Source organism: Trichechus manatus, unplaced genomic scaffold (genome assembly GCF_000243295.1).
Source record: "Trichechus manatus latirostris isolate Lorelei unplaced genomic scaffold, TriManLat1.0 scaffold00035, whole genome shotgun sequence".
Classification (NCBI taxonomy): domain Eukaryota; kingdom Metazoa; phylum Chordata; class Mammalia; order Sirenia; family Trichechidae; genus Trichechus; species Trichechus manatus.
The window spans coordinates 14,262,221-14,288,067 of record NW_004443971.1 but is presented as its reverse complement, the minus strand read 5'-3'; the positions used below and the strand labels follow the sequence as shown (position 1 = coordinate 14,288,067).

General features: G+C 45.6%; 1 protein-coding gene across 1 annotated transcript; it reads left to right on the top strand.

Moving 5' to 3' along the window:
• The first annotated feature begins 7 nt into the window (after positions 1-7).
• On the top strand, positions 8-25,577 carry RNPEP (arginyl aminopeptidase). The gene is made up of 11 exons (XM_004375291.2): positions 8-506; positions 5,448-5,588; positions 5,920-6,068; positions 13,637-13,753; positions 14,478-14,713; positions 18,419-18,532; positions 20,086-20,198; positions 20,380-20,488; positions 21,809-22,033; positions 23,481-23,623; positions 25,005-25,577. The coding sequence occupies exons 1-11, from the start codon at positions 66-68 to the stop codon at positions 25,161-25,163; spliced, it is 1,947 nt and encodes a 648-aa protein (XP_004375348.1). The 5' UTR covers positions 8-65; the 3' UTR covers positions 25,164-25,577.
• Positions 25,578-25,847: the final 270 nt, after the last annotated feature.

Sequence of the window (25,847 nt, the reverse complement as noted above, 5' to 3'; positions counted from 1 at the left end):
CTCGGGGCGTGGCTTTTTGCGCAGCCGGCTGGCTTTTCCCGGCAGAAGCACAAGGACGCCGGACCATGGCGAGTAGCGAGCCCTCGATCGGCGGCGCCCGGCGGCCGCTGCACTCGGCGCAAGCCGTAGACGTGGCCTCGGCCTCCAATTTTCGGGCCTTCGAGATGCTGCACTTGCATTTGGACCTGCGGGTGGAGTTCGGGCCGCCGGGGCCGGGCCCGGGAAGCCGGGAGCTTAGCGGCTCAGTGACCCTGAAGCTGCGCTGCCTGGTGCCCGATGGCGCCACCGAGTTGCTGCTCGACTCGCACCCGTGCCTCGAGGTGACGGCGGCGACGCTGCGGCGGGAGCGGCCCGCCTCCGAAGAGCCACCCGAGGAGCCCGTGCCCTTCCACACGCGGCCCTTCTCGCACTACGGCCAGGTCCTGTGCGTGGCCTTCCCGCAACCCTGCCGCGCTGGCGAGCACCTCCAGGTGCTGCTCACCTACCGCGTCGGGGAGGGACCTGGGGTGAGTATGTCCTCCGGAGCCCAGACCCCCAGCACTCGCCGCAGCCCTCACCCGGCCGCTTCCTCCTCGCCTTTCCGCTTCCTCCCCGCCTTTCCGGCCTCCAGACCAGCACTTACCCCACCTTCTCCAGGAAAAGGAAAGGAAATTCTTACAGCCTTCCTGGGTGGGGGGTTCCCAGTGTCCCTTGTGGATGCCTCTCATCCGCCCACACTCAGCTCCCTCTTTTCCTCACCGGCTCCCTGTCTTCCCCTCTTCTGGCTTTCAGTTGTGCTAGACCATTTGTTCTTTCCATCTCACTTGCCTGTCCTCCCTGGCGATTGTCGTGGCTTGTGCAGAACATCCCTACATTCCCCCGCGTCACATACCCCTATATCTAGTTTCCATTTTTGCAGGAGGAGGTAACCTTATCCTTTCTGGATAGCCAGCTGTTCACAAATTGAACTTTAATGCTTTCACGGGGCTTTTCGGCCTAGGTCGCCGATGAATCTATCAATCCCTTAATTTCTGCTTTGTGGTGGCCCTGGACAGTGTGGGTTAGTTAGCCAGATGATGACTCAGTCCTTTGTGCTGTGTGCTCTTCTAGTTCCACAGGCTAAAACAACTCTGAAACCCAGACAGTTATTTTTGTTTCCTCCTGTAAAGTTCCAGATTTAATGAACAAAAGAATTAGAGTACAAGTGAGAACTCGAATTAGGGTGTACAGGAGCCCTGCAAAGGAGCCCTGCCCACAGGGGTTAAAGCGCTTGGCTGCTAAGGTGAAGTCGGTGGTTCGAACCCATCAGCTGCTGTGTGAGAGAAAGATGTGGCAGTTGGCTTACTAAAGATTTACAGCCTTGGAAACCCTGTGGGACAGTTCTGCCCTGTCCTATAGGGTCACTGTCAGTCAGAATAGATGGCAACGGGTTTGGTTTTTTCTTGGTTTAGGCTTTATAAGAGGGAGCCTTGGTGGTGCAGTGGTTAGGCACTGTAATCCACCAGCTGCTCCCTATGGGGAGGAAGACACGGAGAAAGATCCCTAAAGATTACAGCCTTGGAAGCCCTTGGGACAATTCTGTTCTGTCCTGTAGGGTCACTGTGAGTCAGAATCGACTGGATGCAACCGGTTTGGGTTTGGGTTTTTTAGGCTTTATAATTACTTGTCCTTGTCACTGTTGGTTGACTCTCAAATTTTAAATTTGTGTGTTGGGGCAGGTATTGGAAATAAGAGGATGGAAAGCTATGTGGGCCATATCTGTAAGAATCAGTCAGAAATCCTTCCTGGAGAGACCTTAGGTAGTGCTTGCCAGTCATTTCTAGGATAGGGCGGGTTACAAATTTTGCACTTCATTACTTGTGTGTGATTGAAATTTGCTTATCTGGCTAGCAGTTCCCCTTTGCTCCTAGAACTGGCTCTAAGGGCGTTTCTGTTTCTTCTTTCACCACTGGGGGAATAAGTGAACCTTATGATTCATTCTTTTTCTTCTTCTTCTTTTTTTTATAATTCTGTTTATTTTGTTGTTGTTGAGAATACACACAGCAAAACACACCAATTCATCAGTTTCTACATTTACCCTTTAGTGACATTGATTACATTCTTTGAGTTGTGTAACCATTACAACCCTCTTTTTTTGGGTTGTTCCTTCCTCATTAACATAAATTCACTGCCCTCTAAGGTTCCTATCTAATTTTTCCAGTTGCTGTTGTCAATTTGACAACTGTAGGAGTAGAGAACAGTTCTTAAAAGAGCACAATGCTTAAGGCAGACATTTTTTACTAGTTAAGCTAAACTATGGTTTTAAGAAGACTTCAGGGGATATTTTTGGTTTAAGGTTTAAAGATTATCTCAGGGCGGTAGTTTCAGAGGTTTACCTCACCTTCATGGCTCCAGGAAGTCTGGAGTCCATGAGAATTTGAAATTCTGTTCTGCGTTTTCCCCCTTCCGATCAGTATTCTATGAAATTTTTGCTCAAAATGTTTGGTAATGATAGCTGGGCATCATCTAGTTCTTCTGGTCTCATGGCAAAAATCTTTTAGTTTTATTGTGCTTTAGGTGAAAGCTTATAGCGCAAATTAGTTTCTCATTCAAAAATTTGTACACAAATTGTTTTGTGATGTTGGTTGTAATCCCTGCAATGTGCTTTTGTTTTTTTTTAATGAATGAAAAAATGTTTACAATTAAATAAAAAGAAAATCCAAAGCACCTGATGTAAGCTGACTGTAAGGCGAAGGAAAAGTCCAATAGGGATAACGTAAGTCTGTAAATGTTTGATTGCTCCATTATATTCTGGTTCCTGGTTTTTGGCACGAACTAGAAATTCAACAGGGGAACTGGAAAAATTAAGCCCTCCCTGAATTTGCCTGCTGAATGTGACACCTCAAATGAAACATCAAAATCAAATAACTTTAAGACATAATGGTCCACACTTTGTAAAGAACTGTCCTTGGCACTTGTAGTTCTTCTCTCCGCCCTTCTCATTGAAAGTCCTCGCTTTAATCACTGTAGCAGCCTCTCCCTGACTTCAGACTCTTGGTAGTGTACATGTGGCCAGGCTCCTTCCGTCATTTCATTTTCTTTACATCATTCTTTTGAAAACTCAGGCAAAAATGATGAGTAAGGAAAATTATGGCAGAGGGGGTAATAGCCAGTATTTATTAAGATGTGGCAGGCACTAGTCTAAGTGCTTGATGTGAGTTGTCTATGTAAGTGTCTCTATGGTACTTAGTACATAATGAGGATTCTATAAATGTTAGCTCTGATCGTCAACACATTAAAATTATATTTTAATTAATAACTTTATCCCTGGGCGGTGCAAACAAGTAATGCGCTTGGCTGCTAACCAAAAGGTTGGCAGTTCAAGTCCACCCAGAGGCACCTTGGAAGAAAGGCCTGGTGATCTACTTCTGAAAAATCAGCCAGTGAAAACTGTATGGAGCACAGTTTACTCCAACACGTGTGAGGTCACCATGAGTCGGTATCAACTCGACAACAACTAGTTATTGGCTATTTTTTTAAAACAGCTTTAGATTAACAGAAAAATTGAGCAGATAGTACAGAGTTCCACATCCTCCTCCATACACACACACACACACACACACACACTCACATTTTACATATTAACATTTTGCATTAGTATGATATATATGTTACAATTAATGAACTGATATTGATATTATTAACTAAAGTCCATAGTTCTGATTTCCTTAATTTTCACTTAATGTCTGTTTTTATTCTGGGATCTGATCAGAATACCACATTATATTTAACTGTCATGTCTCCTTAGACTCCCTTTGGCTGTGACAGTTTTTCAGACTTGTTTTTGATGACCTTAACAGTTTAGAGAAGTGCTGTCAGGTATTTTGTAGGATGCCCCTCAATTGGAATTGGTCTGATGTTTTTCTCAGGATTAAACTGGGTTTATGGGTTTTTGAGCAGAAGATCACAGACGTAAAGTACCATTTTCATCACACCTTTTGAGTGTACCTACTGTCAACATGATATAAGACTGTTGATGTTGACCTTGATCACCTAGCCAAAGTAGTGTTTGTCAGGTTTCTCCCTGTGGACTTATTCCTTTATTCCCTATCCATGCTGTATTCTTTGGAAGGAAACTCATTAAAATTTTCACACACCCACACATACACAAAAAAAAAACTCAAGCAAAGAATAACCCAACATCCCAATGTGGCTTCCTTATGCCTCTTAAAATCTGTCTCAAATACTTCTGTATTCAAGGCCGTTTGTTATACTTGCTCCTTCATCCTCCCACCAAGGCCCTTTGTTATACCTGCTCCTTCATCCTCCCACCACTCTGTATCCAAAACCTGCCCCCAGTTCCCAGAGCCCGCTACTGTCCATGCTCTTACTCAGACTGCTGCTCACTTCTCCAAGAATGTCTTCTCTTCTTTCCAACATCTAAATCCTGCCCATCTTTGCAGGCCCAACCAGAAAGTTTTGCTTCCCCTATGAAACCTTCCTGGAATAATCTAGTCCTTCTCTAAATTCTAAATGACGGCCCTCCTCCCTACCAGTTAGGTCTGTGTTGTAAGTGAACTCCTTTTCGTTGTGGGCAAAAACTGGGTTGTATCATTTCAGATTTGCCCTTGATTTAAGGGCTAACAGAAGACAAATTAAGAATTATATAACCAGTGCCTGTAATGTAAAATACATCTATTCTGAAAAGATAGACTTTTTTGTCTATTGTTGTACTTCAAGTGAAAGTTTACAATTCACGTTAGTCTCATACAAAAATTTATACATACATTGTTATGTGACCCTAATTCTTCTCCCTATACTGTGACAGCACACTTCCCCTTTCCGCCCCTGATTCCCTATGTCCATTCAGCCAGCTCCTAACCGTCTCTGCCTTCTCATCTCACCTCTGGACAGAAGCTGCCTGTTTAGTCTCTTGTATCTACTTGAGCTAAGAAGCACACTCTTCACGAGTATCATTTTATGTCCCACAGTCCAGTCCAATCTTTGTCTGAAGAGTTGGCCTCGGAAATCGTTTTAGTTCTGGGCTGATAGAGAATTCGGATAGATTTTAGGAATGGAGAACACACCTTAATCGTTGATTCCCAGTCAGTTAGGTTCTCCTTTTCTGTGTCTTGTCACAATTCCAAATACAGTGGCTTGAATGTTTGTGTTTTGATGAGGAACTACTACGGTGAGAGGGACACAGAGGACAGGGTCAGAGGCCAGGTCTGAGATTCCTGAGATGACCCGTGGGAGACGGGAACAGGCCCTGTGTGGTGGTTCTACCCTGTCAAGTGTAGGTAATACCTTGGCATGGGTTCCGGGGTGGATTAAATACACAGTATAAGAGAATGTCTTAATTGCAGCCAAACTGGCTAGCAGAGATTTTAAGGATTACCTAAAGTTCTCCCATGCCAGCCAGCTCCTTTTCTCTGGCTGGGCTGATCTCATGGAGGTGGGGTCAGTTCTGAAATGTTCTGTTCTCTTAGGTTTGCTGGCTGACTCCTGAGCAGACAGCAGGAAAGAAGAAGCCCTTTGTCTATACCCAAGGTCAAGCTGTGCTAAACCGAGCCTTCTTCCCTTGCTTCGACACTCCTGCAGTGAAATACAAATATTCAGCCCTTATTGAGGTAAGGGGACTAAGGTTAGGTGCACCTGCCCTTGGGAGTAATAATTTTAGATCTTCGAGATCACATTTCAGTTGGTAAATCATAACATCAGTCCAGTGGTACTTGTGAAAAATTCCTTACTCCCAAATTCTCCCACCTATAGAAACTGCATTTAGCCTTCCTCCAAATCGCATTGGTGTAGCACAGGTTTAGTTTCTTGAAACCTTTGTGCTCCCCACAGTGGACTCTGGATCATTATCATCAACACACAGGTTGCTAGTCATTGCTGTTTGTCAAACTAATCAAAAGGAGACTCTCTGGGTAAAATCTCCTAAGCTTTCTGTCTTGTCAGGTCCCAGATGGCTTCACAGCTGTGATGAGTGCCAACACCTGGGAGAAGAGAGGTCCAAATAAGTTCTTCTTCCAGATGTGTCAGCCCATCCCCTCCTATCTGATAGCTTTGGCCGTCGGAGATCTGGTTTCAGCTGAAGTTGGACCCAGGTAGGAGCCAAAAAGCTCACAAGCTAAGTTGAATTGACTAAGTGGCAAGGAGGACTCTGATCAGTGGACCTGCTGGGGGTGGTTCTTGGGGCCATCTCAGATCCTCTCTGGAGTTTGGAACCTTTCTACAGCAGAGGAGCATGGTGTATGATTCCAGCTGGGCAAAATGCTCTTTTTTCCCTCCATCCCTCCAGTTCTGTCCGCTGTCTGGAATGAGATCATCAGACCTGCTAGCAGTAATTGCTGTCCTGGGCCAGCTTTCAGAGGGAGCTTAGGCAGCAATTTTAGAAGCTCAGTCTTTATTAAAAATATCTTTAAATTCTAAATTCTTTTGTAGCGACTATATTTGCTTTTTTATCTTTGCACCAAATCTTGCTCATTTTCTCTACCACTTAATTCCTGGAAATACATCACTTTGTTCTCATTAATTCCCTCTTGGGAGGGAAGTAGAATCTCCTTTCTATTTGTGGCAGATGCATAAACCTAAACCTCTGGTGACAGAGGTACTTCCATGATGTTAGATGGATTTAATGGAGATAAAAAAGGATTTTTCAAGGTTTCTTGAGAAAAGAAATTTGACCAGGAGTGTAGGCATTTCCTGGCTCTCATTACCTGCCACTATAGCTTATTGACAAGTGGCTGCAACAATGGGCTGAAACATAGCAACGATTGTGAGGGTGGCGCAGGACTGAGTAGTGTTTCATTCTGTTGTACTTAGGGTTGCTGTGAGTTGGAACTGACTGGACGGCACCTAGCACCACAGCTTAACCTGCTGTGAGAGCATGAAAGGTTGGACAGGAGAGTGGTGACACTTTTTCTGTCTCTGTTGCTGTTCTTTATGTCTGGTCTTGCCCTCAGTTCCTGGAGGTGGTGGTGTCCTTAACAGGATTAGTTACAAGTCTCAGACTTCATGACCCAGGGCTCAGTAGCACTGCCAGTGTCAGGAATCTTCGTTCCTTGGTATCAGATGGAAGAATAGATAAGATTCCATTCGTATCTACATCCAGCACACCCAAAACAATGCCAGTCTTAAAAGACAGCGTGCCCTCCTCTCTTGAAGGACTGTCTTCCTAATAGATAGGATAACAGATAAGCAGAGGAATGTCATCATTGCAGTAGGCAGGGAAGTAGGTAAGTAAAGGAATGACCTTTTAGAGACTTTACTCTTACTAAGTTTCTCTGGAATGAACACTGTCATGCGCCAGATAACATCCAAATTTTTTGGTTGCCCAGTGCATATAAAAGTTGTGTTTACACTATACTGTAGTCTATTAAGTGTGCAAAGGCATTATGTCTAAAAAAGCAAAGTACATACCTTAATTAAAAAATACTTTATTGCTAAAAAATGCTAGCCATCATCTGAGCCTTCAGCAAGTCATAACATTTTTGTTGGTGAAGGGTCTTGCTTCAGCTTGATGGCTGCTGACTGATCAGGGTGGTGGTTACTGAAGGTTGGGGTGGCTGTGGCAATTTCTTAAAATAACGCAAAAATAAAGTTTGCCTCATCGATTGACTCTTCCTTTCATGAAAGATTTCTCTGAAGCATGCGGTGCAGTTTGATAGCATTTTACTCACAGTAGAACTTCTTTCAAAATTGGAGTCAGTCCTTTCAGGCGCTGCCCCTGCTTTATCAGCTAAGTTTATTTAGTATTCTAAATCCTTTGTTGTCATTTCAACAGTGTTCACAGCATCTTCACCAGGAGTAGATTCCATCTCAAGAAACTACTTTCTTTGCTTATCCATAAGAAGCAGTTCCTCATCCATTAAAGTTTTATCGTGAGATTGCAGCAGTTCAATCATATCTTCAGGGCTCCACTTCAGATTCTAGTTCTCTTGCTGTTTCTACCACATCTGCAGTTACTTCCTCCACTATAGTCTTGAACTCTTCAAAGTCATCCATGAGGGTTGGAATCAACTTCTTCCTAACTCCTGTTAATGTTAATATTTTGACCTCCTCCCATGAATCGTGAATGTTCGTAATGGCATTCTAGAATGGTGAATCCTTTCCAGAGATTTTCAATTTACTTTGCCCAGATCCAGCAGAGGAATCACTATCTGTGGCAGCTGTATCCTTACGAAATGTATTTCTTAAATAATAAGACTTGAAAGTCGAAATTACCCCTTGATCCATGGGCTGCAGAATGGATGTTGTGTTAACAGGCATGAAAACAACATCAATGTCCTTGTACATCTCCATCCGAGCTCTTGAGTGACCAGGTGCATTGTCAGTGAACAGTATTGTTTTGAAAAGAATCTTTTTTTCTGAGCAGTAGGTCTCAACAATGGGCTTAAAATATTCAGTAAACCATGTTGTAAGCAGATGTGCTGTCATCCAGGCTTTGTTGTTCCATTTACAGAGCACAGGCAGAGTAGATTTTGCATAATTCTTAAGGGCCCTAGGATTTTTCGAATGGTAGGTGAGCATTGGCTTCACCTTAAAGTCACCAGCTGCATTAGCCCCTGACAAGAGGGTCATCCTGTCCTTTGAAGCTTTGGAGCCAGATATTGACTTCTTCTCTCTAGCTATGAAAGTCCTAGGTGACATCTTCCAATATAAGGCTGTTTCCTCTACATTGAAAATCTGTTGTTTAGTGTAGCCACCTTCATCAGTTATCTTACCTAGATCTTTTGGATAACTTGCTGCAGCTTCTACATCAGCACTCACCTTGCACTTCTGTGTTGTGGAGACGCCTTCTTTCCTTAAACCTCATAAACCAACCTCTGCTAACTTCAAACTTCTACATCATCTTTACCTTTCTGATCATTCATAGAGTTGAAGAGAGTTGGCACCTTGCTCTGGATTAGGTTTTGGCTTAAGGGAGTGTTGTGGCTGGTTTGATCTTCTATCCAGACTACTAAAACTATCTCCATATCAGAAACTATTTGTTCTGTAAACCTTCACCTAAAGTACAATTAAAAAAAAAGGAAAAAAAGAAATAATGAGACCCAAGGAAAAATGAAACCTATCCCCATATCAGCATTAAGTCTGTTTCACTTTCTTATCATTCATGTGTTCACTGGAGTAGCACTTTTAATTTCCTGCAGGAACTTCTCCTTTGCATTCACAACTTAGCTGACTGTTCGGTGTAAGAAGCCTAGCTTTCGGCCTGTCTTAGCTTTTGACATGCCTTCCTCACTAAGCTTAATCATTTCTAGCTTTTGATTTAAAGTAAGAGACGTGCAACTCTACTTTCACTTGAACACTTAGAGGCCATTGTAGGGTTATTAATTGGCCTAATTTCAATATTGTCATGTCTCAGGGAATAGGGAGGCCGGAGGAGAGGGAGAGAGAGGGGGGGAAACGCAGGTCGGTGGAGCAGTCAGAACACACACAACACTTATCAGTTAAGTTCGATGTTTTATATAGGTGTGGTTCGTGGTGCCCTAAAACATTTACAATGGTAACATCAAAGATCACTGATCACAGGTCACCGTAACAGATATAGTAATAATGAAAAAGCTTGAAATATTGCGACAGTTACCAACATGTGACACAGACATGAAGTGAGCACGTGCTGTTGGGAAGATGGTGCTGATAAGACTTGCTTGATGCAAGGTTGCCATAAACCTTCAATTTGTAAAAAAAATGCAATATCTGCGAAGTGCAATAAAGCGAAGCATGACTATATTGAAAACATACTAGATAATAATGATTTTTCTGAACCCTCTGTAATGTACATCAAATCCAGGTGGCAGAATCCATTTAACTGGTGATCATAATTTATTCCTCCCCTATCATAGGTCATATCTTAGGGCCTTCTAGGTACCATGTGGGGTGTGTTAAATGGGAAGGTCTTCTGGCAAAGTATGCCACCAAGCCCAGTCCCTGTTATTACAGAAGGAAGAGAGTGATGGATATATTCCAGTAGGCTCTCTCTGGTACAATCTCTTCTAATCCTCACAGCAGCCCAATGAGGGAGATGGCATCTCCATTTCACAGAGAAGCAAACTGAGTCTCTGGTGACGTGGCTTGTGTAAGGCCACATAGTGGACAGATACTAGAATTCAAATTCAGGTATTACTGTTGCAAGTCCAGTGTGCTTTTCACTGTACCACTGGTGATGAGACTGCAGCTTGACTGAGAGCAGCCTAAGTCTTTGGCAGAAATGTGTGTACTGATGCAAGTATTTTGGATGGTCCCTTCTAGCTTGTCTCAAACCTTCGGGTAGTTGTGACAAGTTGAAGTACCGTGGGCTGAAGGACTTAGTTATGACATCCAAGCTGGCGATGGAGCAGTTCACACAGAAATTCCTTGAAGACTTTGACTCCTGTGCCATGTGCCCTATCGCATCATCTTTGGTGACTTTGTGCTCCATGTGGATGACCCATCCCACACCCTGGCTTTCTTAACCTCCTCTGCTCCAGGAACCTTCTCCACTCCCTTCAGCCATCCAAACACCTTGGCCTCATTCATTATCTGACTCCACCCCACTAAGCTTCCGGCCCTCTGATGGCCTCACTCCCACTATATCCCACTGTGTCTGCTGCTTGAGTTCGTAGGGGCCTCCCTTCCTTCAAGTCACGTGTTTCTTCTGGGCAGTCAGCCTCTCCTGGCTGGCTTCTCTCTCTGGCCCAGGTGCCTGGTTGACTGTCTCTTATCAAACACCCAAGCCATCTTGCTCCCTGTCCTCCTGCTACAGGGATCCTACAGTTGCCTTCCTCCACCTCTATACCTGGGTGTTTGGGAGATGAAAAAAATAATGAACCTGTGCATATTGATACCACTACACATTTCTAGTCCCTCGGTGAAAAGCTGGAATTAAAGAAAAGTTCAATAGACACTTATGTGGTTTTTCAAGAAAAAGAAAACAAATGTAGTCTTCAACTGCAGGTCAGTATTGCTCAACAGTCCTATAACTTATCTTTCTATCTCACTCCCCTTCAGCTATTCTAAGATTTTGCTGTTTTCCTCATGTTCCCTATTCAAACTCCATGCCTACACTTCAGGCAGATGGTCTTTGTCTGTTTTATTGAGAATATTTAATCCATCAGATATGAATGACTACATCAACTTCCCAGCCTCCATTAAAAAGTCATCTGCTTTCATCTTTCCCTTTCTCCACCTGGACTCTGAAGATGAGGCAGCCTTCCTTCTATTTCAAGCCAAATCTCTTCATCTGAGCCCTTGCTTCTGTCCCTTCCTGGGTCCCCCGGGGCTTTGTTTCATCACTCACCTCTCTCTTCAGATCTGCTATCTCTGCCTCTCAGTTGGCTCCTTTCACCTGTAAACATGTCCCAGTCTTTCCTAGCTCTACAACAAAGCAGGAAGTAAACGCAAACTAAAAACTCCTTGACTCTGTATCCCCTCTTGGCACACTGCCCTCTCTCCTTCCCTTCCTAGCCAGGTTTCTTATAAGAGTAGCTCATATGTGCACTGTTCCACTTCTTGACCTCCCGCTCCATTGCTGCTTTCACCGTTTGGAATCCAGCTGCCCTTCCCCTGCCCCCCTGCAGTCATGCCGTTGAAACTCCTGGAATCATAGAGGCCATTGGCCTCCGTATGAACAATACGCTGGATACTTTTCGGTCCTTAACTTAGTGTTCTGTCCTTTTTCATCTGCCTCTGTTGACTGTCCTCTGGCTCTCATGACACTACTCTGTCCCAGTTTTAGGTCTGTTCCTTTCTGGTCTCCTTTGTGGACTCTTCTCTGCCCGGCCCCTTATGTGTCAGTGTTCCCCAGACTTCCATCCTTTTCCTGGTCTTCTCTCCTACGTGCTTTTCTTGGGGAAGCTCACCCACTTTTGTGGGTTTAACAGGTGTACTGCAGCCGGGGGAATGTCTCCAAACTAAATCTGACAGTATCACTTGTTTGCTTAAAACCTTCCCATGGCTCTGAGCGTCCAGCTCCGTAATGTGATAGATAAGACCCTTTGTGACCTGGCCCTCTCGGGCCTCTCCTGCTCCATTTCCTGCCATCCCCCTTACTCCCCCATTTGATACTGTACTTTTTAGTAATCCAGACTCTTGGTGGTTCCTCACAAGCACGGTGTAGTTTTCCATTACTACCAGTTGAATCCCTGTGTGTGTCAGAGTAGAACTGAGCTCCGTCGGGTTTTCAAGGGCTGATTTTTCGGAAGTAGATTGCCAGGGCTTTCTTCTGAGATGCCTCTGGGTTGGCTTGAACCATCAACCTTTTGGTTAACAGCTGAGCGCTTTAACCGTTTGCACCATCCAGGGACTCCTTTCCATTGCTAGGCCTTTACAGGGAGTATCATCTTCCTTTGCCTAGCTAAGTGTTATTTATCTTTGAATTCCACGCACGTGGCATCGGAATGCTGAAAGGCATCCATGAACTCCCAGCCTGGACTGCATGTCCTTCCTTCACTCCACAGCACCCCGCACCTGCCTGTCGTGGCATTTACCGGAGAAGTGGTTGTTGGCCTCGGTCAAACTGCTTGCCAGTGTGCTTACGACTGGAAGCCTGAAATGCCATTCCCAGGTCATAGAGCTGGAGTTGGAGAGGGACTTTCAGTCCGAGGGGCCTCAAGCCCCACTCGAGGCTTGCGAGATGCCGAGACTGGTTTCCCTGTTCCTTTTCTTCCTGCTAGAGTAGTTTCTGGGTTCCGCAAAAGCAGGGGAAGTCGCCCTCCACCCCCTCTGCCTTCTGGCTCTCCAGTGTGCCACGTGGAAGAGCAGCTCCCAGACCGTCCCGGCCCCCGCTGGCAGGCACAGGCTGGGGCTCTAGCACCCCGAATTCTGGGCTCAGACCGTCCCAGAATTCAGTGAAAGGTCTTGGCTCCTCTCCCCTCTCAGCCTTTCAGTTGGACTGGATCTTCCTGTGGGTTTTTTTTTTTTCCTTCTCCTTTCCCTTTTCACCTTTGTTTCCTCATGTTGTTATTAATAAAATTCCAAATGTATGAAAATTGAAAGAATCATATATTGAACTCAGGTATACCCATTCGTTTTGCCTTATTTTATTCATGCGTGGATTTGTTTTTGTTACTGCTAGACCATTTAAAAGTGAGTAAATCAGCATGCCTCTCCTAATACTAAAGACATCTCCCTTATAACCACAATACCATTATTGCACCTAGGAAGATTAACAATTAATTCGTTGTTAACATTGATGGTACGTCTCTTAAGGTTCCTTTGAATTCCAAAGATTGTATCATGAGAATCCTTTCTGGACCTCTCCTAAAGCACGGACAGTGGCGCCGACATTTACTGTGTAAGCCGCTGTATGAAGGGCTTTTATATGCTGTCTTGTTTAATCTTCACCACTCTTTTTATAGGTGAGGAATGGTGGCTCAGAGAGGTTAACACCTTTTGCAAGATTGCATTCAGTGTTGGAGCCATAAGCTTTATAGCACTGTGGGTTTGCGCCCCGTGGCCACCTCTGCGAGGCTGTCTTGGGTTCTTATTTCTCAGGTATGATGAACGGTCTGTTGGACCTGTGCAGGTGATCTGATCTTGCCTCTCCTGTCTCGGTGGCTGGCCAGATTGTCACGTTCATTTGGTTCAAATGTGAGACTGAGGCCAATTTTCTGCCCCTCCTTGTGTTTTCAGAGTCAAGTCACCTAGGTGGTTTTTAAACACCACTCTGGTCTCTTTGCTCTCTTGTCTGTAGGAGCCGTGTGTGGGCTGAGCCCTGCCTGATTGAGGCTGCCAAGGAGGAGTACAATGGGGTGATAGAAGAATTTTTGGCAACCGGAGAGAAGCTTTTCGGACCCTACGTCTGGGGAAGGTGTAGTATCACATTGACTTCAGTGTCTTCTGTTAAACCAAGTCTCTGGTTTCCCTCTCTCTCTTTTCTGGTGCTGCTTCTCTCCCTTCTGTCTCCTAGACCAAGGTCTCCCAAATCCCAGAGGTGAAGGAGGGAAGAAGAGAAACAAAAAGGGATGAACCAGCCTCCTCCATTATTGCTGAGGAGGGGGCCTTGGGAGAGAGGGTTCCTGAGATGATAAAAATGTGCTTCACGATTGCCAAGTTTGGGGATCAGGATACACTTGTCGGGAATTTTGTTGATTTCTCTTTCCTTGTGCTGGAAGTAGCTTCACATTCCATGTTTTCCTTTGACATCCCCAGACTTCAGTCTGCTTGGAGAATTAGGGTCCACTTTGGCCTTTATGACCCCAGCAATCTGCAGTGAGCCAAGTGTTTATAGAGCTGATGATATGTTCACACCCCTCTTGGAAGGGGGGAGGGGACCAAAAGGACTTGGAGAGCTGCCTCTGAGTGAGCAAACACCCCTTGGAAAAGGGAAGTCCCAGTCCATCGGGGTTGCCACTTGGGAGAAGGACTGAGGAGCCTGGGCTTCCTTTTGAGCACTGGGCCCATGGCGTACACGGCCTGGTTAGTGGCCATGTCTCTTGGAGCCTGGAAGTAGGCTGGGGAAGTCACTGCTCGGGCAAGTTAGGCAAGGTCTGCTCTGGGGAGCTGGGGCCTCTGTGACCCTCGCTTCCCCGCAGGTATGACGTGCTTTTCATGCCGCCATCCTTTCCATTTGGAGGAATGGAGAACCCTTGTCTGACCTTTGTCACCCCCTGCCTGCTGGCAGGGGATCGCTCCTTGGCCGACGTCATCATCCATGAGATCTCCCACAGTTGGTTTGGGAACCTGGTCACCAATGCCAACTGGGGCGAATTCTGGCTCAATGAGGGCTTCACCATGTATGCCCAGAGGAGGATCTCCACGACGCTGTTTGGTAAGCCGCTCCCAGGTACCACCCCCCATTCCACAGCCCATGAGCCCGTATGAGATTCTTCTGGGAGTTGGGGACAGAGGTGGGCGTGAAGGTGGGAGGGGTAGTATTACAGAAAGCTCGGGTGAAAGGCCATGGAGAGCTAAATCTAGACCAAAGTTGTTTTTAAGTAAATACTTCACACTTCACTGCATGTCACTAGAACCAGTAGGGAGTAATAGAAGAGAGAGAATCTCAAGTAATGTATGTGGAATGAGTGAACTAAGAGTGAAACTACCTTTTCACCCCCCATAGTCTCTACAACCTCTCATCCCCGCCATCCCAACCATCGAAGCTGAAGCCACGCTTGATGCTCTGTTCTTTCTAAAACCAGGCATAACCTCCAGAGGCGAGAGTTACCCAGGTCATTCACGCAGATGGCTGGTTAATTTTATGAATCATAAAATCATTATAATCACTACCTTGTATTGAACACCTGCGTGCCAGCTTTGTGCTAGGTACCGTATAAAAAAATAGATCATTCAACAATTTCACAGTAGCCCTACAAGATAGATACTATTATTTCCATTTTGTATGTGAGAAAACTACCACTCAGGGAGGCTAAGAAATGCGCCCAAGCACTTAGCTGGTGATTGTGGAGGAGGGAGACACCACGGCCTGCACTTTCACTACACTGTCCCATTGATTAACAAATATGACATTTGTTACTTTATTTTCTCTGATCAAGATCTATATTTGGCATATATAGAAAAAAACACACACAAAGAAAAAACATACCAATAATTTCACTGTCCGGGTAATCAGTGTACATATCTGTTAGGAATTGTGTCCCCTAAAAATATGTATCACCTTGGCTACGCCCTGATTGTTGTTTACTTAAAAACAATCACCTAATACTGTGTGAGTGAGTGTTCACCATTTTGTCCTCTGATGTGACTTATGTGTTGTAAATCCTACCTCTGTGATGTTAATGAGGCAAGATTAGAGGCAGTTATGTTAATGAGGCAGAACTCAATCTACTAAAGATTAGGTTGTGTTCTAAATCAATCTCTTGAGATAAAAGACAGAATCCAGCAGAGAGATAGGGGTGCTCATACCACCAAGAAAGTAGTGCCAGGAGCAGAGTGCGTCCTTTGGACCTGGGGTCCCTGGACTGAGAAGGTCCTAGAGCAGGGGAAGATGGACGACAAGGACCTTCCCCCAGAGCCAACAGAGGGAAAAAGCCTTCCCCTGGAGCTGGCACCCTGAATTCAGACTTCTAGCTTCCTAGACTGTGAAAGAATAAATTTGTCTTTGTTAAAACCATCCACTTGTGGTATTTCTGTTACAGCAGCACTAGATAACTAAGACGATATCCTTTCAGACATTTTTCTGTGTGTGTGTGGTGTGAATTATCAGACCATACATGTTTTTACCACCGGGTTTTTTTTTATGGCTTCATAATGTTAAACATTTTCCTAAGTCATTAAATTTTCTTTTAAGACTGCACAGTATGGATGGTTCATAATTTATTCAGTCCATCACCAGTTGTTAGATAGATTGTTTCCAATTTTCCATTGAAATATTTTGGCAAACATCCTTACAAATAAATCTGGGTGCATGTCTCAGATTTTTTTAGTTGATTGAGGATAAATTGCTAGAAACATAATTTCTGAGTCTGAACATTTTTAAGGCTTTTTAGTATATGTTGTCCCATCGCCTCCCAGAAAGTTCATACAAACTTACATTTTCATCCAAAGTATATACAGCAAGAGTCTATTTGTAAACAGGCTCATAATTAGGCCCTAAGAATCCAACAGAGCAAATATTATTATCCCATTGAGCAGATGAAGAAACTGAAGCTAAGAGAGGTTAAGTAACTTGCCAGGAGTCAGAAGGTCTAGTATGTTGCAGCATGGCTGGTTAAAAAACTGGGTCCCCTCCCCCTCCACCGTTCCTCAGGCTGTGTTAGAGCCGGAAGGGGCCTTGGAGACTCTTAGAAGAATTGTATCTGTTTCTCATTTCTCACAGGAACAGTCAGATGAAAATATTCTAAGTTTTCATAGAAGATTGAACTACTATCTTGAAAAATAACAGTACATTGACAGGGAAAGTTAATTGTCAGAGGAACAGATGTAAATGATTCCTCCACTCCTTTTTTTTTTTTCTTTTTTTCCCTTTTTTTGTGGTAGAAATAGATAACGTAAAATTGGCCATTTTAACCATTTTTTGGCATACAATTCAGTGGCATTACTTACATTCACATAGTTTGAATATAGTTCACCACTGTTTGTCTCCAAAACTTTTTCATTACCCCTCCAAAAAAACTCAGTACCTGTTAAGCAATAACTTCCCATTCCCCCCTCCCCCAGCCGCTGGTAAGCACTCGTCTACATTCTGTATATATATTTGCCTGTTCTAGCTGTTTCGTATACGTGGGATCAAGCAGCCTTTGTTCTTTTGTGTCTGGCTTATTTCACTCAGCCTTATGTTTTCAAGGTTCATCCATGTCGTAGCATGTATGAAAACTTTGTTTTTTTTTTAAATAAATTTTTTATTGTACATCAGATGGAAGTTTACAGAGCTAGTTTCCTGTTTGATAGTTGGTACACAAAGTGTTCTGCGACATTGGTTCCATTCCCCACAATGTGCCCGCCCTCCCTCATTTCTGTCCTAGGTTCCCTGTTTCCTTTCATCCCAAATTGCTGCCCCTTTCTGTCTTCTCATCTTTGCTTTTGGGCAAATGTTGCCCTTTTGATCTCGTATAACAGATTGTTTTAAGGAACACATTCCTCTTGGGTGTTGTTATTTATTTTATGGGCCTGTCTATCGTTTGGCTGAAAGGTAGTCTCCGGTGATGGCTTCAGTTCCAGTTCAGAAGGGTGTCTTAGGGCCATAGTCTCGGGGATTCCTCCAGTCTCTGTCAGACCAGTAAGTCTGGTCTTTTTTGTGAATTTGATTTTTTGTTCTACGAGTTTTCTGCTGCTTTGTCCCGGGCCCTCTGTTGTGACCCTAGTCAGAGCAGGCGGTACTGGTAGCCGGGCACCATCTAGTTCTTCAGGTTTCAGAGTCACGTAGGCAGTGTTTCATTTGATCCATTAGTCCTTTGGACTGCTTGCTCCCTTGGGTCTTTGGTTTTCTTAATTCTCTTTTGCTCCGGATAGAAAGAGACCAATAGTTATATCTTAGATGACCACTGGCAAGCTTTTAAGACCTCAGACACTACTCACCAAAGTAGGATGCAGAACTTTGTCTTTATGTACTGTGTAGTGCCAGGTGACATAGATGTCCCCCGAGTTCGTGGTCTTTTGTCCTTGAGCCTTGGAACTTTGTCCCATGAGGTATTTGGTTATGTCTAAGACGTTGCCCTGACTGTTGCCCTCGTGTGCTCTATTGACTGTATTGGTACGTAAGCATCACTTACAATTATATATGTGGAAGTATTCACCACCAAACCTGTATCTGCAGATGAGTGTGTTCCCTTTCCCCCAGTCCTCATTTATGGGAGACACCGACAGTCTACGCTAACCAAGTCCTTTGGACCCACAGCTTGATAGGAGCTGAGTCAGGGTGTCTGTCAGTGACCCTTTTTGCCCTCTGGTCCCCAGGAGGGTATCTGCCATTGTTCTCCTTGTGACCATCAGGGGGCAGCACAGCCTCTTCTGTCAGGAAGGTGTCCTTGGATGTCTGAGACAAACTCTTGGGGTTTATGGTTTATTTTTACTGCAGGGGCTGCTTACACCTGCTTGGAAGCTGCTGCGGGGCGGGCTCTGCTGCGGCAGCACATGGACATCACTGGCGAGGATCACCCACTCAACAAGCTCCGAGTGAAGATCGAACCAGGTCCTCTCTCTGACATCCTCTCCCCTGAATTGAGCACAGAGCCCCAAGTTGGTCCGAGCTTCATGTTGATCAGTGCACACTTAGAATACCTGCTTTAGGAGGGTGCTCTTTTTAACCATTCCCTGGCCTCTGGGCAGACTGAACCCCAGCCATTTCAGCAAGATAGGAGTTCTGTCTGGTTCTGTGCAGTCTTTAATGACCTCACTACCACTTTACATTTGTACAGGTCCATATAATTTTACAAGGTGCTTTCCCATTCCTTTTGGTTTTTATTGTGCTTTAGATGAACGTTTACGGAACAAACTACCTTCTTGTTAAAACAATTAGTACACATATTGTTTTGTCACGTTGGTTACCATCCCCACAACATGTCAACACTCTCCCCTTCTCGACCTTGGGTTCCCCGTTACCAGCTTTCCTGTCCCCTCCTGCCTTCTAGTCCTTGCCCCTGGGCTGGTGTGCCCGTTTAGTTTTGTTTTGTTTTATGGGCCTGTCTAGTCTTTGGCCAAACGGTGAACCTTGGAGTGACTTCATTACTGAGCTACAAAGGTGTCCGGGGGCCAAACTTGGGGTTTCTCCAGTCTCTGTCAGACCAGTAAGTCTGGTCTTTTTTTTTTTGTGAGTTAAATTTGTTGTACATTTTTCTCCAGCTCTGTCCACCCTCTATTGTGATCCCTGTCAGAGCAGTCGGTAGTGGTAGCTGGGCACCATCTAGTTGTGCTGGACTCAGTCTGATTGGGGATGTAATACTTGTGGTCCATCAGTCATTTGGACTAACCTTTCCCTTGTGACTCTGGTTTTCTTCATTCTCCCTTGCTCCAGGTGGGGTGAGACCAGTGGAGTATCTTAGATCCCATTCCTTTTTTATCATCAAGTCAGACCTGTGAGTTTTGTAGAGTAAGAGTTGGCCTTATTTTACAGAGGATGGGACTAAGCTTCAAACAAGTTAAATGGCTTGTCCAAGGTTGTGCATCTAATCAGGGCATGACCAGAGCTCCGATCCAGGTCCTCTGGCTCTAAGTTCAGAGCTTCTTTATTTTCTCACAGTTTTTTTTTTTTGTTTGTTTGTTTTTAGTTCCTTGTATGACTAATCTAAAACCTTTCTGTACAATTAAAACTGCTGTTCCTCAATGCCCCTGACTTTGAAAACGAACTTTTTGTAGACTGGTAATTAGTTCGTTTTAGTCTAGAACATTGTTCTGGGCCGGGGTGGTCAGGTATGTAGGTGGTAACTAATAGGACTGGAGAGGGAACTGTGCCCTTTACTCAAGCCTAAGAACTGATGGAGCCCACCTGAGCAAAGCATATCGTAGGGATAAGGAAGCTTGCCAACTCCTCGGAAAGGCTGGTTTCTTTGTCCTCTTATTGGGTGCATAGTTAATAACTTTAAGGTCTTCTTTGAATGGATCTGGAAACATTTTTGGCCTTGTAGTTTCTGGGGAAGCTGAATTCTGATCTGTTCTTTAGCTGGTCTTTGAATCTGGAGCCAGAAAAGGGCAACAAGGACTACAGGTTATAAGTGCTCACATCTTGTCCGTTTTCTCCTCTGCCAGGTGTTGACCCAGATGACACCTATAACGAAACCCCCTACGAGAAAGGCTTCTGCTTTGTCTCCTACCTGGCCCACTTGGTGGGTGATCAGGATCAGTTTGACAATTTTCTTAAGGTATAGTCAACTCTCAAATGAGGGGAGAAGGAAGAGGAACAGATAAGGCAGCTGGGCCAGAGTACAGGGGTAGCTGCAGGGGGCAGATGAGCTAGGGGATTGGAGGAGGGCCCAAGAAATGTAGGGGGCCTCCTCCCCGAGGGATCCAGAGAGGATCTGAAAAGCACCTCCCTTCTCACAGGCCTATGTTGATGAATTTAAATTCCAAAGTATCTTAGCTGATGACTTTCTGGAATTCTACTTGGACTATTTCCCTGAGCTAAAGAAAAGGAAAGTGGATTCCATTCCAGGTAAGCAGAAGAACTGGCCCACAGGCTTCCAGCAGACAGGAGAGAATTATATCTACTTTACGCTGGGAAAACCCAAGGTGGAGTAGGAAAATTTTGGATCAAAGTCATTTAAAAAGTGGCATTTTAGGGAACAAACCCAGGGTCCCAGGCTTGAGATGAAAAACATGGCTTCTTTTTACTCCTCTCTGCTTATTTCTCCCATTTTTGTTTCCTTTCTCTACTTTCTTTTTCTTGTTTTGCTTGCACCTGGACACACATCATCAGCTCTTTAACTCCCCAGAGAGCTGCTGCTGAGGCCCAGGCTGGACTCATAGGGCAGCCCCTGCCTTAGGAGCATGAGTTGCCTCGTACGGGCAAATTCTGAATGAAGGGAAGCCCCGGTGGCTGCCCTGAGTGAGATCTGGGAGGCACTGTCTCCTGAGGGAGCGTGGAGACCCACGGATAAGACAGTCCATTAGATGTGCCCTGCTGCGTGCTGTGTGCTCTGAGCCACGCTGGGATTACAGCTGGGATTGATCAGGCCTTAGCAGCATCTACTCTCTGGTTGGAGGCCTGCATTTCAAGGTTACAAGATTCCATAGCAGACAACAGCTAATAATAGTGCTTTCTATGCATGAGGCAGTATAATCCTTACCCAGCAAGACAGAACCCGCTACTGTTGAATCGATTCCGACTCATAGCAACCCTATAGGACAGCATAGAACTGCCCTGTAGGGTTTCTAAGGCTGTAAATCTACAGACGCAGACTGCCATATCTTTCTCCCGTGGAGTGACTGGTGGATTCGAACCACAGACCTTTTGGTTGGTGGCCGAATGCTCTAACCACTGTACTACTAGGGCTCCGTAAGCAAGCTGGGGCCACCCTCGTTTTACAGATAGAGCTGAGGCTCAGAGAGGTAAAGTAACACACCCTTGACCTCCCAGCTAGTTAATAGCAGAGCCGAGGTAGGAACCCAGGCAGCTTTGTCGTGGATAGAGCCCAGGTGCTGAGGCACTAGGCTGCTGGTGGTCCAGAGGAGAATGTGAACTTGAATAAGGCTGGGAAAGCATCTATCAGCCTGGCTCTGATGACACAATGTTCATTTGGAGCAAAAAAAAAAAACACTTTTTTTTTTAAACTGTAGAACAAGGTACAGTCCAGTCTTATAACTGGGAGCTTGCTGGAACAAGTCGCGGTGGGAAAGTGGTGTTAAAAATTCAGAGAGAGTTTGGGGTGGAGAGAGGCAGAACGGAGCTTGAGGTGTCTGGGAGTTGTTTGGGCAAGTTGACCATGACTCTGCCAGAGACATTGGATGGTATCTTCTCTCTCCTTCTAAACAGGTTTTGAGTTTGATCGATGGCTGAATACCCCTGGCTGGCCCCCCTACCTCCCTGACCTCTCCGCTGGGGACTCACTCATGAAGCCTGCTGAAGAGCTGGCCCAGCTCTGGGTGACCAAGGAGCTGGACATGAAGGCCATCAACGCTGTGGCCATCTCTCCCTGGAAGACCTACCAGCTGGTCTACTTCCTAGATAAGATCCTCCAGAAGTCCCCTCTCCCTCCGGGTAAGAAAATGTGGGTTATTTCTTTCAGCGTGGTGAATCGAGGCTCCTTGTGTGAAGAGCTGATAATATGGGGGCCAGAGAGAGACTCAGAAAAGAAGGTGTGACACTTGCCCTGGGTGACTGCCGGATGTCATCAGGAGGCTGGCAGGCGAACACAGCACTTCTGCAAGGAGTGTGGCGACAGAAGGGTACAGGTTATACATATAAGTGCATGGGGAAGGAAATAGTAAAGGCAGGCCGTCGACTCTCAGAACTACTCTGTGAAGTAGGTAGGTAGATAAGTAGCTGCTGTCAAGTTGACTCTGACTCACAGTGATCTAATGTACAACAGAATAAAACGTAGCCTGGTCCTGCATCATGCTCACGACCACTGGCATGCTCGAGTCCAGTGTCACGGCTGCCATCTCACCAAGGACCTCCGTCGCCCTTGCTGGCCCTCTATTTCACCAAACATGATGTCTCCCTCTAGTAATTGATCCCTCCTGACGATCTGTCCAAAGCAAGCGAGCTGGACAAGGTTCTGTTGTGATCCATAAGGTTTTCATTGGCTAATTCTCAGAGAGGTAAAGTAACACACCCTTGACCTCCCAGCTAGTTAATAGCAGAGCCGAGGTAGGAACCCAGGCAGCTTTGTCGTGGATAGAGCCCAGGTGCTGAGGCACTAGGCTGCTGGTGGTCCAGAGGAGAATGTGAACTTGAATAAGGCTCAGAAGTATATTGCCAGGCCTTTCTTCCTAGTCTGTCTTAGTTTGGAAGCTCTGCTAAAACCTGTCCATCATAGGTGACCCTGCTGGTATTTGAAATGCTGGTGGCCTAGCTTCCAGCATCATAGCAACATGCAGGCTGACATAGTACAACAAGTTAACAGACAGGTGGTAGATGAAGTAGGTACTGTGATTACAATCCCCAGGTAACAGCATGAACTTGAGGCAGAAGTAGGTCCCATAAATGGTGGGACTGGGATGTGAACCTACTCAGCCTAAGCTCTTAACGATGAATGCTATGCTGCCTCTCAGTCAGAAATAATAGTTACCAAGTGGTGTTACTAAAAAAAAAATTAAAGCAGAGATGACTTTTAACAGGTTAGTGGTCAAAGAGAAAGTAGGGCAGGATATTTTAGGGAGATACATGTGCTTTAATCTGGGAAGGAAAAATAGGATGATTGTAAGAAAAGGGCAAAAGGCTTGTACTAATACTAAGGAGACGTTTGGTGGAATGAAGGTAAGTATGAGAATAGGACATTGCCATTTCTGAGCGTGAAACGAATAGATACGAATGGTCAAGTGGGTGGTGGGGAACCTCCTTGAAGTCTGTTCCCTGTGTTTTTGGAGGGCCTGAGGGGAGACACTGCATGTCCCTGAGAGCAGGGCCTTTCCACACCTGGAGTTAGGCCTCTGACACATGACTCTGCTGGCAGAGTTCTTAACAGCCGTTTTATCTTTTATAGGGAACGTGAAAAAACTTGGAGAGACATACCCAAACATCTCAAACGCCCGGAATGCAGAGCTAAGGCTGCGATGGGGCCAAATTGTCCTCAAGAATGACCACCAGGAGGATTTCTGGAAAGTGAGAGAGTTCCTACAGAGCCAGGTGAGTGACTCTCACCTACATGCCTACACGGCTCCGCAGGCACAGGGTGGGGCCTGGGGCGCATACTGACCTTCTCTGGAGCTGAGGAGGGGAGATGGCCTGATGGAGGACCCTGTTCAGCAGTCATGTTGTGAAGTGGGCCTTGTGGACGCCTTGCCCTGGGGGAAGGGAAGCCTATGAGCTTGGAGAGCTTTTTTTTAATTGTGGTGAAAATATACCTAACAAAGCATGCTATCTCTACGAGTTTTTCTGCATGTATAATTCAGTGACATTGATTATTACATTCTTGTTGTGCAGCCATTCTCACTGTCCTTTTCCAAGTCATTCCACCGCCATTAACATAAACTCAGTGCCCCCTAATAATCTTGGGTTTCTATATAGTTGCGTATGTCATACAAATGATATCATATGATACTAGTCCTTCTGCCACTGACTTCTTTCATTCAGTATGATGTTTTCAAGGTTCATCCATGAAGTGGCATGTGTCAGGACTTTATTTCTCTTTATGGCTGAGTAGTATTCCATTGTGTGTTGGTTGGGGAGCCTTTTGCAGATCAGCTGGTGAGGCCCGAGGAAGAAACAATCAGAGCTGGTCAGAACTAACCCCAAACTGAGAAGCATAGTTTATAATGGGGGGCAGGGGTGGGAGCTGATCTTCAGGAAAAGACAAGAGGGAAGGGTCAGAGGACCAGAAAGATTAGTGGAGGATAAGAGTATTGATCTCTGCTCCCTGGGGAAGCCCTGTGACTTGGGAAAAATTGAGACACCAGCAGGATTCCAGATCACTCTGTCAGAGTTCCCTGCTGGGGAAGGGCCTAGGGCTCTTTTGGTGAAGTTATCAGATTCCAGAGCAGGGAGGGAGCTGGGCTGGATGTAAAGCAACACTGACTCCCCCAGCCCTTTGAGATAGTACCTGTTTGGAGGTATTGGGGGCCCTCTGAAGGCCTCGCCAAGCCTCTGGATTTTAGAAGCTTGTGATGTCGCTGGCTTATGTTATGTGAACTTGACTTGTGGATCTTCTTTTGCTTCACTGCGATTGGACTTTATGTGGTATCTGCCTATCTCTGATTAACGTGGTGGCTAGCCACCAACAGCTTTCTAAAGGTTTGGAGCCCCGTTATGTCAGTTCTCCTGATTGTTTTGTTGAATGTAGACATCCTTATGCTACCATGGATTGTAGTGAATATTGGGATCTAGCTCCATGGGTCTTTGGCCCCTAAGAAGATGCCAGAATTAGAGCACTTATCTCTGGGAAGCTCCTCATTCCAGCAGTGATACCCACGTCCCTTTTGGCACCTGACCGTGACTGCTATTACACTGGTGGGCTGGCCAGACCCACCGAGCAGGCTGCTCAGGCTGTGTGTATGTGTGTCTCATGCAGGGGAAGCAGAAGTACACCCTTCCACTGTACCACGCGATGGTGAGTGGCAGTGAGGTGGCCCGGGCTCTCGCCAAGGAGACCTTTGCCTCCACTGCCTCCCAGCTCCACAGCAACGTGGTCAACTACATCCGGCAGATCCTGGAGCCCAAGGGCAGTTAGAGGCTCAGGGCAGGGCCTCCACCTCTTCAGCCTTCACGAGCTGTCAGAGTATTGTTTGTTCCCAACTTCCAGTTCTCCAATCAACTTCCTGAAGTTTATATCCTCTCAGGATAATCTGTTCTCTGGGCTTAGGTGTCTGTGTCTCTTGGGCCCTTGCTGTGGTGAGCACTTCTCTGGAACGCTGAGGCCTGACACCAGAGAACTTCCCAGGGCTCTCCTCAGTACACCAGCAGGCTGCTGGCTGGGGTCGGGGCAGTCTTCTCCCGCCTCCCCACTTAGGTCTGCAGAGAGAATTTTATTATTTCTTTTTTGCTGCTTCTTCAGGTACTACGCAAAGGGCTGGCATTCTGGTAATTCTTTTTTATGTTTGATCTTTATTTTAATAAACGTTTTTAAGTGGAAAGTATTTAAGTTGGAGTTACGGATTGAGTGTTAAATTTCTTCTACCACTCAAAACAACTGGATGGTGCCCGGCTACCGCCACCGACTGCTCTGACAGGGATCACAGTAGAGGGCCCTGGTCAGAGCTGGAGAAAAATGTAGAACAAAATTCTAACTCACACAAAAAAGACCAGACTTGCTGGTCTGACAGAGACTGGAGAAACCCTAAGAGTATGGCCCCCGGATACCGTGTTAACTCAGTACGGAAGTCACTCCCAAGGTTCACTCTTCAGCCAAAGATTA

Excerpts from the sequence above, each read along its gene's own strand:
- RNPEP (XM_004375291.2), top strand. The coding sequence starts at position 66 with ATGGCGAGTAGCGAGCCCTCGATCGGCGGCGCCCGGCGGCCGCTGCAC. Across the intron at positions 507-5,447 it reads GCGTCGGGGAGGGACCTGGG|GTTTGCTGGCTGACTCCTGA; the intron begins GTGAGTATGTCC and ends CTGTTCTCTTAG. Across the intron at positions 14,714-18,418 it reads GATCTCCACGACGCTGTTTG|GGGCTGCTTACACCTGCTTG; the intron begins GTAAGCCGCTCC and ends TTTTTACTGCAG.